An 18,662-nucleotide genomic window follows, 5' to 3' on the forward strand; every position below is an offset into this window, starting at 1 on the left:
TCATTATCTTGTGTTTCAATGAGAAGACTCCTTATTTCTTGTTCTGAAAAATTGAGACTGTTAAATTTTACTTAATCATTTCAAGATGAATGACTCCTTCACATAGAAGTCTGTATTTGTGAAACATAAGGATATTGTTTTTAATTAACCTTAGAAAAACAATTTGTTCCATACTGTGCTTTGGAAGTTGTGGACATAAATGAGTTTTCTCATAGGCATTAAGACTTTCAACTCTTTTTGTGTTACTGTTAGTGGGAAGAAGTGACAAGGAATAGAAGAAAAAGAGGGAAGGAAGAATTGAATTGGAAAGTGTTGATAATGACTAGCATTTTTCAAATCTGACATTATGTATTGATTGATCGTATTCATCTAGAGGTCACAGGAAATTCTGAGGATTTATCTTGAAATGTTTCTGTCTGTGCTTAAGGTCCAATCTGGAGCTTAGAAATATGCTTATGTGTATTGAAGTGTGAAAGACAGTGGTAGAAACTTAGAAAGATTAAGGAATGAAGTGTTCTGATTGATAATTCAGTCGCAGAGTGGCTCAGCTGTGATTGGAATTGCCCATGACTTCAGAACTTCCATAGTGTATACAGGTTTATTGTCAGTCTATAAACTTGCTTTACCTAGCATTGATCTTAAATATTTAGTTTCATTAAGCACAGTGGTAATATTTGAAAGAAATATAAAAACTGAGAGGCATTGGATCTCTAGGGAAATATAATTTCTTCAAAAAATCCATAGGCACAAATGAAGAAAAGTTGAGAAGGCTGTGAGAAATGATAGCTTTTTGAAAAATATTTAATTAGAAATGTGAGATATTTAATCAGGAACACATTTGATTCTTTTTGCAGAATTTGGAGAAAATATACCCAGCACTTTCGTATTATTCAATCACTGTTTATTTTATGTATGTAAATAAGACTCAAGTTAAAGACATTTTATGATTGGTTAGCATGTATATTTGTATATATATTTATTTAAAAATATAAATAGGAAATACTTTATAATACATTATAAAGTATTATACATTATATTATATTATATACATTATATTATATACATTGTATTATACATTATAATACATTATAAAACAGCTTTAAACTCACCTTAGAAAGTAAAATTATATTTGGAAATTTTGTTCTTTTTCTTCTGAGAAATATTACCTCATGATTTTGTTTTGCAGTGTTTTGCTATTGTTTTACAAAGAGATTGAATAAGAAATTTAATTCATTGTACACCTGAATATTACATTAAGGATGCAGTTTGAATGTGTTCTCACTATACTGTTAAGTGACAGGTTTTGAGAGTTTGGAAAAAGTTACAGATATTTGATTTGACAGTAAGAAGAATGAGAGTTTTAAATTAAGACTTTATAACCATGTGTGTTTAAAAAATAAGGATTTTCTTATGGGGGGCATTGTTTCTTCTTCATCCCTCATCGGCAAGCTGTTCGTGAAAAAGAGTTTTTTGGAATAGACCGGAAGATTGATGTATTGATAGTTCTGAATTTAATGGAATTCTGTAATTTTAGTACTGTTGCAAGGCACTAGAATTACTTCTAAACTCTTAAGTTTGAAGATGATGGGAACTGAAGTCTGTGTGCGTGTAGGTGCTCAGTTGTGTTTAACTCTTTGTGACCCTATGGACTGTAGCACCTCTGTCCATGGAATCTTCCAAGCAAGGATATTGGAGTAGGTTGCCATTTCCTTTCCAGGGGTTCTTCCCAACCCAGGGATCAAACCCACATCTCTTGCATCTCCTGCATTGGCAGGTGGATTCTTTACCACTATGTCACCTTGGAAGCCCAAAACTGAAGCCTAAGGAGTCTTATTAAACAGCTTGGGCAAGATATTTTCATGGCAAGGATTCATGTATCCTGACTGCCTCCAGTACATTATTGGGTACATTGTAAGTTAGGAGAGACTTGTTTAAAGGGGCTAAAGTCAAAGGACTTAATGACAGTAAAGACAATTATTGTGCAGATTAAAAAGATTTCAAAAGCAGAGACATTACTTTGCCAACAAAGGTCCGTCTAGTCAAGGCTATGGTTTTTCCAGTAGTCATATATGGATGTGAGAGTTGGACTGTGAAGAAAGTTGAGCGCCGAAGAATTGATGCTTTTGAACTGTGGTGTTGAAGACTCTTGAGAGTCCCTTGGACTGCAAGGAGATCCAACCAGTCCATTCTGAAGGAGATCAGCCCTGGGTGTTCTTTGGAGGGAATGATGCTAAAGCTGAAACTCCAGTACTTTGGCCACCTCATGAGAAGAGTTGACTCATTGGAAAAGACTCTGATGCTGGGAAGGATTGGGGGCAGGAGGAGAAGGGGACGACAGAGGATGAGATGACTGGATGGCATCACCGACTTGATGAACATGAGTTTGAGTGAACTCCGGGAGTTGGTGATGGACAGGGAGGCCTGGCATGCTGCGATTCATGGGGTCACAGAGTTGGGCACGACTGAATGACTGAACTGAACTGAAGACTTCGTTTTTGGTATCATTGATTTTGCAGAAGTGTGGCTGTGTTTGCTACCGGAAAAGAGAGTAAATTTACATTTCAGGTTCAACTTTATGAGTGATAATTTATAGAAAAACTAATAGAAGTAGCATTAAAAGTGTATATATGTTTATATTTCACATCTCTTCTAGCACAATTCAGTTCTTGATGTTTATGTTTAGTGACCTTGCAAGTGTGTCTAAAGACATTGGTCTAAGACTTGGGCCCTGTAAAGAACTGCTTTACATTGTGGTATCATATTTATTATAAAAATGTAAAAATTCTGTTTATGGTTTATAAATTTGGAGATTAGATATCTTGGTAAGCAATCTTGTATCTTATGTTTATATTCAAATATTAGACTAGGAATTCATTAATGTGGATTTTACTGCTTTCAGCAACTGTGGAGTCTTGGGTTTTGTTGGGGAAGGAAAATATTTCCCTGTTAATGTTCTTCTAGCTGATGTAAGAATTTTAAAAGAAGAAGAATATAAAATTTAATTATGTACACACAAGGTCTTCATCAGGAAAATGAGACCCCAGAACAACTTAGGCAGTTGAGGTTAATATGGCATTTCAGAGGTGAAGAGGCTAAGGGTTTGGTACTTAAAGGGGAGCAAAAACAATTACAGGAAGATGGGAGAGCAAATGTTGGGTAAACAGGTGTTTGCTGTGCCATGCAGGAACAACGGGACCCAGAGAGGACTTTGATCTATAGGCCCTGCTGAGTTCCTCCTGCCATACCTACTCCATATATTTTGTAGATCTCTGTGTTGATAGTGCTCTTCCTAGACCAGACCCTTTATCTAAATTCTTTCAGGCAGTTAAAGGGGAGGTAAAAAGAAAGACTTCTTGAGTCTTCCTCTTTCTTAAAAATAATTGGTCTAAAATAATCTGTATGCCAAATAAAGACATTTTGTAGTATGTTGTAAAACAAATGAACAGGAAATTAACAAGTGATACAGTATTAATAACTAAGTACAGATTTTCTTCAAATTTCACAAAATTTTATGCCAGTGTCCATTATTTGTTTTCATACTTTCTTCAAGACTCTGCATGGTATTTAATTGCACTGATCAGCTTCAGCTGCATGCAACAGATTCTGGTAAATTCTCTTTTCATTTTTATTCTATAAAAATGCCATACAACCCAGCAATCCCATTGCTGGGCATACACACCAAGGAAATCAGAATTGAAAGAGACATGGGTACCCCAATGTTCATCGCAGCACTGTTTATAATAGCCAGGACACGGAAGCAACCTAGATGTCCATCAGCAGACGAATGGATAAGAAAGCTGTGGTACATATACACTATGGAGTATTACTCAGCCATTAAAAAGAATACATTTGAAACAGTTCTAATGAGGTGGATGAAACTGGAGCCTATTAAACAGAGTGAAGTAAGCCAGAAAGAAAAACACCAATAAAGTATACAAATGCATATATATGGAATTTAGAAACATGGTAACGATAACCCTGTATGCGAGACAGCAAAAGAGACACAGATGTATAGAACAGTCTTCTGGACTCTGGGAGAGGGAGAGGGTGGGATGATTTGGGAGAATGGCACCGAAACGTGTATATTATCATATGTGAATCGAATCACCAGTCCAGGTTTGATGCATGATACAGGATGCTTGGGATTGGTGCACTGGGATGACCCAGAGGGATGGGATGGGGAGGGAGGTGGAAGGGAGGTTCAGGATGGGAAACACATGTACACTCATGTCAGTGTATGGCTAAACCAATATAATATTATAAAGTAATTAGCCTCCAATTAAAATAAATAAATTTATATTAGAAAAAAGACAAGTATTTTCTAATTTTTCTTGTTATGGCTTCTTAAATACATCCATCATTTAATAGCAGAAATTTAATTTTGAAATACATGGGGTTTTGTTTAAAGTATCTTGAATATTAATTTCTCATTTTGATACTAATTTCTCATTTAAATGCTTTCATCTCTGTAGTCACCCTTTGTGTTTTTTTCAGTCTAACTTTATTGAGGCTTTTGATGGCCAAGTTGAAATGCTTTCTTCGTAAATGTCACATGCACTTGAAAATATGTGGGTTATTTTCAAAAATCTTTTGATGCTGATTTATAGCGTAATTCCACAGTGAAAAGAGAAAGACTGTGTATGATTTCAATACCTTTAGACCATGAAATGTTTGCACCTTGTTTTATGTCCCTTTGTATGTTTCAGTGTCTCCTAGTTTAAAATTAATGGGAACTTGAATATAATTTGTATCCTACTGTTGTGTGAAGATTGTATAAATCTTAATTACGTTGAATTGGTTCACAGAGCTCTTCAGGTTTACTATATCCTTCTACTTCTCTATATTCATTCTTTTATTTATTTTTATTTATTTTTATTATTATTATTATTTGTTTAGTTTTTTATTTTTTAAATTTTAAAATCTTTAATTCTTACATGCATTCCCAAACATGAACCCCCCTTTTTTAATTTTTGAGAGTTTGGTATTGAAATTCCAAATAAAAATCTTAGTTTCGCCACTTAAAAAATAATTGTAATATATAGTGAAACTATATGTAACCTTGTTCTGTATTTTCCAAGTCTCCTATAAATATGTTATCATACTTTCATAACTTAAGCAAATAAAAATTAAAGCTAAAAAAATACCAATGAAAGACATTTTTGGGTGTCAGATTTTGCTCCCTTACAGAATCATAGATTTAAAGATGACCTTGTAGATCAACAGTTACAACTGTTTTTGAGTTTAATTCGTTTACTTAAAATCACAGAAGTTAGTGATAGGTGTGGGAGAAAACATGCGAGGCAGCGTGTCAGAGCACGGAGGCCTGGCATGTGTGTGAGAAGGCAGTTTGAGGGGAAAGCAGGACGATGTTGTAGAATAGCTTTGTGTCCTTAGGCAAGGAAGGAACTTTCTTTTCCTGGGTTTCATTTTCTTCATGTTATAAAATGAAGGTGTTACATTGTTAACATTCCTTATTTCTTCCAAAATTTGATAATTCCAAACTACTGTTTCTCCAAAGCTGGAAATACTCTTAGCTTTTCTGATTATGCTGCTGCTGCTGCTAAGTCACTTCAGTTGTGTCCAACTCTGTGCGACCCCATAGATGGCAGCCCACCAGGCTCCCCCGTCCCTGGGATTCTCCAGGCAAGAACACTGGAGTGGGTTGCCATTTCCTTCTCCAATGCATAAAAGTGAAAAGTGAAGGTGAAGTTGCTCAGTCGTGTCCAACTCTTAGCGACCCCATGGACTGCAGCCTGCAAGGCTCCTCCACCCATGGGATTCTCCAGGCAAGAGTACTGGAATGGGTGCCAACGCCCTCTCCATTCTGATTATGAAATGACTATATAAAATAGACATTTTTGCTTGTGAATTAATTAGAAGACAAAGTGTGTCAATCACTATTAGCATTTTAGTGAATAGCCTTAACCATTTAAAATTTCATTTATATATCTTATAATTGTTTCTATACCAATAAATACAGCCCTGTTTTTTTTGAAGGTGAGCGTAGCCCTACCTTTTCAATGCCTTAATGACTGCATAGTATTTAGTTGTTTCAGTAATGAATATATTATTTATCAACTCATCAACTAAATGGACAACTAGATTGTTTAATCTTTTTTTATTATTGCAGTGCACATTTTTGTGCATAATTTCCCCCCTCAGCATATTATATATTGCCAGATGACTCTCTAAGAAAGTTATACAGGTTTATACTTTTCTACCTAGAAACTTGACATCGTGGGCCTGTTTCTCTAATTGCTCCACAAAAGTGGCATTAGAAAAACGTATGTATAAGATGCAGTTGAAGCTTATGTGTTGTCTTTGGTGTTGTCTCGTCTTTATTTAAACAGTTTCATTGAGGAAACATTGCCATAAAATAAACTGTTAATATGTAAAGCATACAGTTTGGTAATTTTAAACATGCATATGTCTGTGAAACTGTCACCATAATCAAGAACAGTATACGTGTTCATTGCCCCCAGTTGCTTCCTTCTCCTCAGCTTAGTCCTTCTTTTCTTCCCACCTCTCTTTCCTCAAGCACCGATCTGTAGGTGAGTTTGCATTATCTAGAATTTTATGTAATGCAGTTATATGTTATATACTCCTTAAAACGGGCTTAACTTGGCTCTAAAGAGGGGGCATTTTGGAAATTTAAGACAAGCCTTGTAGAAACGAAAGAGCTGAACAAATGCTCATGTTGCTTATGTATAAATTCTCTCTTGGCCAAACCCACACTCATCCTTCAAAATATAATCCAGGTAGAATGTCCTGGAAACCTTTTCTGCCCCCTTAGTTCTGGGTATCCTCGCTTTACTTCGACTGATATATTGGTGAGTCCTCTGTATGTTTTGAATTCAGACCATTGGTCATATGATGACCTTTGAGAAGAGGCATGGAAGGAAAATTGCTGTTGGCTGGATGAGTAAATTAAATTCAACCATTATTTAATAAACTGTGGATGATTGCAGAGAGACTTAATGTTTAGCAAGCAGATATTTAAATGGAATTCTTGTTTACATATCTGACACCCCAGCTAGACGGTAAGCTCTTTGATGGTATATATTCTTGTGACATTTATTTTTGTATTGCTTATGTTTGATAATAATAGTTTTTCCCTCCCATTATTAGTTTTGTAAATGAATTAATAAAATTAGGAATAACACTGACATTTAATTAGGAAATTTATGTGCATACAGGCCCTAATTTTGAACGTGCCCTATTTTATAGTCAATCTGTAAAGTAGTTAGAGATTTAGAACATAATGATAGACAGTGCCTAATTATTGCAGGTAGAATGAAGGTTAAAAGGATGTTGTTGGAGCCAACAATTTACAGATCTTTAGTTAATTGATGAGCTTTGAAAAGAGGCATGGAAATCAGCTGTGACTGAAAAATTAAATTTAACAAGTGTTTATTGACTTGGGAATATACAGGAACGATTGAGACTTCTTTTTAAACCTTCAGGAATATTCTCAGTCAATAATTGAGAGTCACAATGTGATACATTTTGTATCAGAAATGTCATCAAAGCACTGGTATGCATTCCCAGTGGAGGTGGCATTTAACTTGAACCTTGAAGATAAGGGTAGACTTTTGACTGCTGGAGATAAGAATCTGTGATAATAGGAGAAAGATAAATATTATTCTGGCTAGGACCATATTTATTTTTGGCTGCTGCAGCTCAGGAACTTCAGAAAAGAAACTAGCGTCTTTGGCCTGAAGTGACCTGTTTTCTGTGTATAGGTTTATAGTGCCAAATCAAATAAATGGAGTTAACGGTCACTTTAAATAAGTATATGATACAAGTTTTCATTCCATTTCAGTTTTAAGATTTACAGGTTTAATGATAGATTAGTTTAATAGTTAATATTGTTTGAGTGTCTAATCTGTACAGGACACTTCTAGATATATTGGATACAGTGATGAACAAGGCAGAGTTTCTGTCCTAATGCCATCTAGAGTCTGCTGATCAGAATAATAGAGCAGCATATTTCCTATTGACCTGATACCCATGACTCCCTTGGCCCCCAACACCAGCCCATCTTAAAAACTATACGTGGGAAGGGACATGCCTGGACCAGCTCCATGTTTCTGTTTCCTTGGAGATCAGTGTTGTTAGAGCATGTGGAAAAGGGGACCTCTTTAGCTTACTCTCCTTCCCAGGGACATTCATACTATACCTTTCTTTTCCTGGTCTTGCCACCCTCCCCAAACGGAGACTGGTTGTGAGGGATGGGGAAAGGGAGAAAAGGACCTCTGTCCACTGGAATTAGAAGGGGGAAGGTTATTTGGGGGCTGCCTGACCTGTTCTTTTTTTTTTTTTTTTGACCTGTTCTTCCATTCCTTTAAACTCACCATCTCTCCTTGAAAAGGGAAAAAAAAAAAGCCTCCTCTTCTTTTTACTGTTTCAGTGAATCCTTGCTGGTTTTTGGCAGCTTTGGGAATAAAGGGCATTTTCATGGGGAAGGACCTCACCTATCTACCTTTCAGATACTAGCAAAGCAAGTTTTTGTACAGTAACTGTCTATGGAGCCATTCTCTTTTAAATTCTTTGACTAGCATAAAAGTTGGGTCACTTGATTGAATTTAGTGATTCATAGTGTGTTATTGATAGAGTAAAGGGACAAATGATGATTAGATAGTTAATCCTGCCTAGAGGATTTTAAGTAGAAAAAAGTGAGAGATCCCTATAATTTAATGATTACTTAAGAAAGCAGGTTTGCTTAATGACAAAACCAAGCCAGCTTCCTTAGCAACAAAACCATGCAACAGAAGCATGGGACATTCCCCCAAACAATAAAACAGTGGTAGGATGAGACCCACATATTGATTGCCCAGTGAGCTCAGTAAGTTAATGGTCCCTAGGACATGCTCTTTGTACACATAAAAAACAATAATTTGTGGACTTAGCTTGACCATGTAGGGATAAGAAAATTCCCCTGCCCAACCTGGAGGAGAAACTAATGATGGATACATGATGTCTACTCAAGAAAGATAAAGTTTTCCACCCCCTCCACTTTGCCTGATTATGAAACTAGCCCAGTAAGTACTCGGGATGTGGAATTTGTCCCTGCCTGCTTGTAAGCCTCACAAGGGTCCTATTCTAATAAATCACTTCTTATCTATCACTTTGCTCTCACCGAATTCTTCTCTGCACTGAGACATAAAGGACTATGGTATACCAGAGCTCTTTGGAGCCCTTCGAAATGACACCAAACTGTTTCATTATTAGAGAAATTATACCAAGTTTGATTGTTAGAGTTATCTCATAGCTAAGGCTTTGGATTCTGCAGTAAAATTCCTAACCTGGCAGTCACATTGAGGGAGGGATGGCTTGCTGGGAGTAGTGAGGACGTTAAGTCTACTGTAGTTAGTATCTAGTGAGAAGTGGGTGTTTTATGTGTGACTCTGTTGGGGCAGATGATCTGAACTGTAAATATTTCTCCTTCCTGGAGTGGATGATTGAGAGTTAATTAGAGCTATTTCCTGCTTGAGGTGGTATCACAATATATGTATTATTTATATCTGTGCCTCCTACAACAAAGCAAAAGCAAGAGGTTGGCATGCAAAGGAACTGGAAGAAAGGCCTTAGATTTAAAGCTGATCTTTGTTTTAAATAGGCTGAATATTCTACACCAATGACTCATTCTTTGTGAAAGAATATGCTGTTTGGCCTTTTCAGGGGAACTACAGTGCATCCTATGATTTAGCATCTCAATGAGGGCTTATTCATTAGTTGAACAAAGGCTTTTTCTAGAAATGGGGATTATATTGTCAGTAATTTTAGAGGGAAATGTCATTGTCCATTTTCATAGTTTATGTGGTGACCAGGGAAAATAGGCTCTTTTAGAAGTTTTGAAAGTATATGGGAAACATTTTATACTTGTTTCTTGTTTTTTCTGTTGAGAGAGTATTGTGCTGACAGATTTTGAAGCATATATAATACTGTTTTGTGGCTTTGGAAACTTTTTTTTCTTAATCCTAAATATCAGGCTTTCCAAAATAATGTATATTTAAAATTCATGATATATAAAATACAATTTACAAAGAAATAAAACACTCTAGTTCTTTTGAATATACTAACTCTTGATGTTTCTAATGTTTTATATCAGTTAGTTAGTTCAGTCGCTCAGTCGTGTCCGACTCTTTGCGACCCCATGAATCGCAGCACGCCAGGCCTCCCTGTCCATCACCAACTCCCGGAGTTCACTCAGACTTGCGTCCATCGAGTCAGTGATGCCATCCAGCCATTTCATCCTCGGTCATCCCCTTCTTCTCCTGCCCCCAATCCCTCCCAGCATCAGAGTCTTTTCCAATGAGTCAGCTCTTCGCATGAGGTGGCCAAAGTACTGGGGTTTCAGCTTTAGCGTCATTCCTTCCAAAGAAATCCCAGGGTTGATCTCCTTCAGAATGGACTGATTGGATCTCCTTGCAGTCCAAGGGACTCTCAAGAGTCTTCTCCAACACCAAAGCATCAATTCTTTGGTGCTCAGCCTTCTTCACAGTCCAACTCTCACATCCATACATGACTACTGGAAAAATCATAGCCTTGACTAGACAGATCTTAGTCGGCAAAGTAATGTCTCTGCTTTTGAATATGCTGTCTAGGTTGGTCATAACTTTTATTCCAAGGAGTAAGTGTCTTTTAATTTCATGGCTGCAATCACCATCTGCAGTGATTTTGGAGCCCAAAAAAATAAAGTCTGACACTGTTTCCACTGTTTGCCCATCTATTTCCCATGAAGTGATGGGACCGGATGCCATGATCTTTGTTTTCTGAATGTTGAGCTTTAAGCCAACTTTTTCACTCTCCTCTTTTACTTTCATCAAGAGGCTTTTTAGCTCCTCTTCACTTTCTGCTATAAGGGTGGTGTCATCTGCATATCTGAGGTTATTGATAGTTCTCCCGGCAATCTTGATTCCAGCTTGTGTTTCTTCCAGTCCAGCATTTCTCATTATGTACTCTGCATAGAAGTTAAATAAGCAGGGTGATTATATACAGCCTTGACATACTCCTTTTCCTATTTGGAACCAGTCTGTTGTTCCATGTCCAGTTCTAACTGTTGCTTCCTGGCCTGCATACTAAATATAAATAGTCTTATTTTTTATTTCCCTACACATTTATAAATAATAGAGTTTCAATATTTTGACAAAAATTTTTGAAGGTCATGGAACAGTTGTAATTTCCTCCATTGATTATTAAGATAACTTTGCATAGTTTCAGCTTACTTGGTCAATTTTATTGTCTCTACGAATGTGGTAAGAGCCAACTCATTGGAAAAGACCCTGTTGTTGGGAAAGATTGAGGGCAGGAGGAGAAGGGGGTGGCAGAGGAGGAGATAGTTGGATGACATCACTGACTGAATGGACATGAGTTTGAGCAAACTCAAGGAGATAGTGAAAGACTGGGAAGCCTGTCATGCTGCAGTCCACGGTGTCACAAAGAGTCGGACACGACTTAGGGACTGAACAACTAATGTGGTAAAGTTAAACAGTGAAATAGGATTGAGAAGGGTCTCTGGAAATGCACTATCATTGCCAGGTGGCATAAAGGAACTGCTTGAAGTTACAGATTATAATTTTTGAATGAGAATAGTTACAGTTACCATTTTCTTCTCCAGCTGCATTCAACTGGAGGGGTACAGGTAGAGAGTTGAATTTTTTTTTTTAGTAGAGAGTTGAATTTTAACAGGTTTTGTTTGAGAGTTGGGAAGAGGAGGTAGCAAGGGAGTTTAAGGTAAATGAATGGAGTAATTATAATAATAATCGACTCTGGGATTTAAGCTGAATAAAGAGAAAGAGAATATCCAGTAGTGGACAGGACAGTAGCATTGGTGGATTGAAGGGTTTTCGAGATGTTGAAGGATTGCCTGAGTCTAAGGGGGAATGTTCTGAAAAGATGAGTGGTGGAAAGTAGGATGAGGAAATTTGAGATGGAGAAGAGGTTTCAGTAATTAGTGTTGACAGGTTCACAAGTATGACCATGTAAGTGAGAAATCGAGGTAGGAGAAGACCATCGGAGAAAAGGTAGTTATGAGTGTATTTAAGTATCATCAACCTGAATGTTGAAATCACTAAGAATTACGATGGAGTGGTGTCTGAGAGAGTGATGATGAATTAGGAGCCAAAAATAAGATAATAGAGGGAAGTAGTGATTTGGAGGCTGCAAAAACTTATAGTAAATTGAAGTCTTTGGTGGTATAGTCTCATGACCATAAAAGCTGAGCCCCAGTGAGATAGTTCTAATGGGCCCAAGGCAGAAAATGGTAGACAGTTGTGAGTCTTTAAGGAAGTGGGGGTCAGGGGAATGTCTTCCTGTGAACAGGGAGAGTTCTGGGGTTTCCCTTGGTATTTGCTGGAATCCTCCTGATAGAGGTAAGGAGTGCTGCAGAATGATTCTCTTGGCCCCTGTCATGATGGACCAGAGGAAGTGATTTTGTGGAACATCAAGGGATTCCAGCCAAATGCAGCCTATTAGGAGTGAGATAGGGGCACGGCAATCTTGCTTTTGAATCCAGGCTACCTTTTTTACTGGGAAGTGATAGCCTGCTACATGGATGGTTGTTTAACTGGCTTCCTGTCAAGTCCTGCTGATATATTAGCCTATTGATGGTATGGTATTATGCCAGTACTTGCCTGACTTCTGATCATGTGGAGGAGTGGTAGGGAAGAGATCGACTCCAATATCACCTGCATTTACAATGTCACAAATACATACGTGTATGTATCTGTATATGTTTACATATGTAAGTCAACTATGTATTTTATCAAGTAGATGAGATACCCATTAGACAGTAGTTAACTTGATTACCTTAATCCTAATGGTTACAGGCCTAGCATCAGTACTGGTATATTGATGATACAGAGTGCCAGTGTGCTTAGTATTCAGCATTATTAATATCTTAGAAAATATATTTTATTGAGATACTATATAATAGGGAATGCTGACTATATATAAATCAGACATATATTGTTTGTTGACTTCCCTTATCATTGCATTAAAAATGATGTTACAGTTCTTTAAGATAAGGATATTTTTGTTCCGTTCCTCAGTTTTGTCAGATGTTTAGTTAAATGCTATACACATATAATTTGTTCAAGTGTTGGTGAGGAAATTGTCTCTTCCAGAAGTACTTTGTAGCAGCTCTTTTGTGCCTGTGTAGGAGGAGATTCAAAATACATTTTATGGTATGCTTTGAATGAAAGATAAATCCTAATATCTGTCACGATTATGTTATGATATTTGGTATTTCTTAAATTTGAATAAAATCGGCATAGCAACTGATTTCACTATATTTTGAAGTGTATTAATTAAACTGAATTATATATAAAAACAAAAAATGTTGTTTTGACATATTTAGTGTGTGAGGGACTTATATCTAAATTCCTAATGAACCTCACAGCTTTCTGGTTTCTAAAACTGAAAATTTTGACTGAGTAAATTCTCTGAAAAAACTATTTGAAAAATGATAATAGCACTTTATTTCTCTAGACATGCAAAATGTTTAATCTGAGTGTTGTAGAGTCTATGTAGTTATCAGTCTTCAATTTAACCATTGACTGGTTTTTTTGGGGGCAAATGTTGTATCTTGGGATAAGTGAAAACTAGTTTAAGGTGAAAATATTCAGAAAGTAGTGGCGAATGTGAATACTGCTAAACATTTTCTGATGTGCTGGGCCAAGATTATTTTGATATTGACTGTGACAGGAAAACTTTGCTAAATGCCAGTGCAGCTCAGATATAGAATGAATTCTTCTATTCTCCTTAACAAAACTTTTTACTGTGTATAAGATAATGCTGCTTGCAGTACCAGACAGTCCCAAATTAAATGACAAAATGCACTGAAACCTCATTTCTCACTATTGTAACAGTTTAATGTGAATATTCATCATCAGTCAGCTTTTTTTCAAGAAATGACTCAGGAATCTAGGCTACTGTAGTTGGTGCCAATTTTACTCTTGCCATTCTCCGTTTGTCTGTTTCCAGCCATTCAGATTCGCCTGCAGTGCAGGAGACACAGGTTCAATCCCTGGGTTGGGAATGTCCCCTCGAGAAAGAAATGACTACCCACTCCAGTATTCTTGTCTGGGAAATCCCAGGGATGGAGGAGCCAGGGGGGCTACAGTCTGGGTCACAAGAGTCAGACACAACTTAATGACTAAACCACCACCTATGAGGTGATACTTTCAGGAACTTTGAATATCCTATTATTGTACATTTGACCTAATGGCTTTAGGGCTCCAAAATCACTGCAGATGGTGATTGCAGCCATGAAATTAAAAGATGCTTACTCCTTGGAAGGAAAGTTATGACCAACCTAGATAGCATATTAAAAAACAGAGACATTACTTTGCCAACAAAGGTCCGTCCAGTCAAGGCTATGGTTTTTCCAGTGGTCATGTATGGATGTGAGAGTTGGACTGTGAAGAAAGCAGAGGACCGAAGAATTGATGCTTTTGAATTGTGATGTTGGAGAAGACTCTTGAGAGTCCCTTGGACTGCAAGGAGATCCAACCAGTCCATTATGAAGGAGATCAGCCCTGGGATTTCTTTGGAAGGAATGATCCTAAAGCTGCAACTCCAGTACTTTGGCCACCTCATGCGAAGAGTTGACTCATTGGAAAAGACTCTGATGCTGGGAGGGACTGGGGGCAGGAGAAGAAGGGGACGACAGAGGATGAGATGGCTGGATGGCATCACTGACTCGATGGACGTGAGTCTGAGTGAACTCCGGGAGTTGGTGATGGATAGGGAGGCCTGGCGTGCTATGATTCATGGGGTCGCAAAGAGTTGGACATGACTGAGTGACTGAACTGAACCGAATGCTAAGTTGCTTCAGTCATGTCCAACTCTTTGCAACCTGTGGACTGTAGCCCGCCAGGCTACTCTGTCCATGGGATTTCCCGGGCAAGAATATGGAGTGGGTTGCCATGCCCTCCTCCAGGGGATCTTCCTGACCCAGGGATCAAACCCAGGTCTCCTTCATCTCCTGTATTGGCAGGCAGATTCTTTACCACTGGTGCCACCTGGGAATGGGTGATCCTTGCCTATATCAGCTTATGCATATGGAGTTGCAAAATGGTAAATTTTTAAGTCTATCATTTCTTCCACATTTATTGGTGGGAATTTACAGCTGTTGCAGTCTTGACCTCTGGTAAAAACTAAGGTTTAAATTATAGCTACTATATCAGTGTAGATAGGTTGACCTTAACCCCTGCCTCCTAACAGCCAGTTTTGATTTATATTGTAATATTTAATTAGTATTTCTTATGGAATAGGTCACTAGTGTCCACTTTAGGTTCTAGATTTACTCAAGAACGTGTTTTTAATTCTAATTCTATGTATTATAACTATAGCTACTTACAGATGTTTTAGTGCATCCCCTCTCACCCATGTCTTGGTATTTTATTTTGACACGTCTCTTAATTACGGGTACTAGATTAAGTTATAAAATATGTTCATGAACTGAGGCGAACCTTAACAAGGGAGAAGTATGTGAACTGAGAGAGTGGAATAAACTTTTAAACGACTACACTAAATTGAACAGCTGTCTGTAAATAGAAACAATTCAGTTAAAGCAAAATTAATCATTGTTTAATTAGAAAGGGAAAACAAATGATGATAAAATAGTTACTGCTTTGTAAAGCATTCACTTGAATTATACATTGAAGAAGTTTAAACTCAGTCTACTTTTACCATGCCGTGGAGCATGTTTCTATATTACTTTCCTTTAAGGCTAGTTGGTATTCATTGAAGGAATTCAAACAAATAAATATTATATTAGCCTAACTAGTTCAGATTGAAGTAGTTTTATATATTTGCAAAATAAGAAATTTAATGTGTTTGACAGGAAAGTTATAAATTACAAAATGAAGTAAATTGCAGTCTTAAAATGCTCTATTTATCTGAAGTGGGCAAGGTTTGGAAATTTAAACCCAGAATAAAGAATGATTATTGTTCTTTTTTAGAACTCACAAATCATTTATATGAAAAAAGCCTAGAGACCAGTGATGTTGAAGGAGAACTTTGGAACCTGCCAAACTTTTTTAAAAAGGAAGTTTATTTATTTATTTGGCTATGCCAGGTCTTAGGTGTGGCATGTGGGATCTTTGGTTGCAGCATCTGACCTCTTAGTTGTGGGTTCTAATTCTCTGACCAGGAATCAAACCTGGACCTCCTGCATTGGAAGCATGAATTCTTAACCATTGGACCACCAGGGAAGTCCTCACTTGTCATATTTTAAAATTAGAATACCTAGCATAATGCCTTTCCCACTGGTGCTCAATAAGCATTTTGGCTTTCATGAATTATGACGGTTACATTTTTGTTTATAAGATAATTTGTCATATCTTAACATGTGACAGTAATAGCATTTCTTCTTTGTGTTTTAGAGTATCCCCATAAATATGGTCCACAGGGGGGTTGTGCAGATCATTCAGTGTTTGAAAGGATGAGGAAATACCAGATGACTGGTGTAGAAGAAGTAATACAGGTAAGATTTTATTACAAGTTTGTGTGTCAGAAATGAAAGTGAAATTGTGCGTGTGTGTTTCTGCATTTAAGATGTGTGTTCTAGGATTTCTAAAATATTTATACTATTGTCAGGAAATATTTATATTTCTTAATGCTCAAAGAGGCCAGATAACTTGCTTATAATAAAATGTGATGCTGAGATTTGAATACAGTCTGCATGATCCCCAAATCATAACATGTCCAAAATATTCTCTTACATGATTTATCATAAAATTAAAAGTATTCAGTCTAAACATGTGTTTCATATAAATATCAGTGTTTGTATTAGTATGAAAATTAGTGACCAACTTCCCCAGGTTTGCCTGGGACATCTTCATTTTACCATTGAAAATCATGTGTCTAAGCAAACTCAGATGGTTACTTACCCTAATAAAAATCACAGTGCTTTTAACGTTTTAATTGTAAGTTTTTCTGTTGTTGACTATTGACCTTTGATTCTTTTTTGATTTTATTTTATTCATAGGTGATAGTTTTGTAGTTATTTAAAACACAAGTTTAAACTTTTTAAAGTTTTGTTTTTATAGTAAAAACATTTATCATGTATTTTGAACATACTTTCTAAAAGTAGTAGGGTAGATTAACATTTCTTGAGTCACAAATGCAAATTTGTATGTTTCTTAGTCTGCAACATGGCATAAGATTATACCATTTCAAATGGGTCTTTCAAGTCTAAGTGAGATTTTATTCTTATATTCACTGAACAATTTTCTGTTGATCTCCCATATATTAGAATATCTGTGGCAGGTTCTGGAAATATGTGGAAATTAAGATGAAGGCTTATCCTCACAAAGTTTATGGTTTAATTGGAGACACAGAAAAATTGAAGGTAGTAAGAAATACAGAATTAAGGTAAGAGTTCATACTTGTGGGTGGTATTCTACCCACAAAAAGACTAGTTAACCTAGCCTCAAAAGTGTTTGAGGACAATAATCAGAAACTAAAAGAATAAGAAGTTAGATTGACCATGAAGAGATGGAAAGAGAAGGAACAGTGTATACAAGGCCAGAGAGATAGCAGTACCAGTAAAGAATTCTTAGCTTCAGGCTAGGAGTGAAAAACTAGAGACTGGGAGACTAATTAGAAGTTGTTACAATTATTCAGTTGGGAAATGATAGTCACTTGTATTGAGGTGTTGACAATGTGGATAGATAGGCAGAAACCATAGATGAGTAGGTATAATAGAGTTTATCAGTGGCTAGATATAACATTAATATACAAAAGGTTATATATATTTTTTATATTAGCAGTAGACCACCAAAAATGTAATGCAAGAGTGGACATCATTAAAAATAGTGTCAAGAATATCATCTGTCAAAGAGTTAATGTAACAAAGAAAGACCTATATAAGGAAAATTATAAAACTTTATAAGAAATGTTACAGGTGACTGATTTTATTATGGAGAGATACATTCCATCAGTTCCATTAATGGAACTGGTAAACTAATAGAAAAACATTAATTTTCCTCATATTGCTTTATTGATTCAATGCAATTCTGTGTAAATTACAACATGATTATTCATAGCACTTGATGGTTCTAAAATGTTTGAAGAAAAAGTGAAGGCTAAGAAGAAATAAGGCCCATCTAAAGATGGTGAACAAGAAAAAGATTTACCCTGGAAGATATTAAGACTTACTAAAGTAACTGAGAGAGTACTTTTAGCATAGGGATGAACAGATTGACCAGAGGGATAAAATTAATTGCCCAGGAGCAGATCCATACAGATATGAAACTTATGTTATGTGGTAGATATAAAATCTCAAAGGGAAAATAGAGACTGTTGAATAAATGGAACCAAAAAAGTGTTTATCCATTTGGAGAAAAAAAGAAGTTGTATATTTACCTCATATTATATTTAAAACAAAATTCGGTAAGTACCGCAGGTCTGAAACAAAAACTTTGAAACTCTTAGTAGAACAAGTGGGTGGAAATTTCCCTTTCTAGTTATGCTAAAGTGACTGGCACCCAACTAGCCGTTCTGCAAAAAACAACTGGAAAAACAAAAACCAAAAAAAAAGCCCCAATTATTTTCAAATATTGGCCAACAGGCAATGCAGGATTGACATCCCTGAGAAAGGAGAAATAAATATCTCTGATTTCTATGACTTTTTGACTGGAGGCAAAATTTCA

General features: G+C 36.5%; 1 protein-coding gene across 2 annotated transcripts in view; it reads left to right on the forward strand.

Annotated features, from left to right (window-relative positions):
• ADAM10 (ADAM metallopeptidase domain 10) overlaps nucleotides 1-18,662 on the forward strand; it is a 136,191-nt gene that overhangs the window by 66,370 nt on the left and 51,159 nt on the right. For both annotated transcript variants that reach the window (XM_069596382.1, XM_069596384.1), the window contains exon 5: nucleotides 16,392-16,492. In XM_069596382.1, coding sequence (XP_069452483.1) covers nucleotides 16,392-16,492 — 101 coding nt within the window. The remainder of the gene's footprint in view (nucleotides 1-16,391; nucleotides 16,493-18,662) is intronic.

The sequence above is a fragment of the Ovis canadensis genome, chromosome 7 (genome assembly GCF_042477335.2).
Source record: "Ovis canadensis isolate MfBH-ARS-UI-01 breed Bighorn chromosome 7, ARS-UI_OviCan_v2, whole genome shotgun sequence".
NCBI classification, from domain to species: domain Eukaryota; kingdom Metazoa; phylum Chordata; class Mammalia; order Artiodactyla; family Bovidae; genus Ovis; species Ovis canadensis.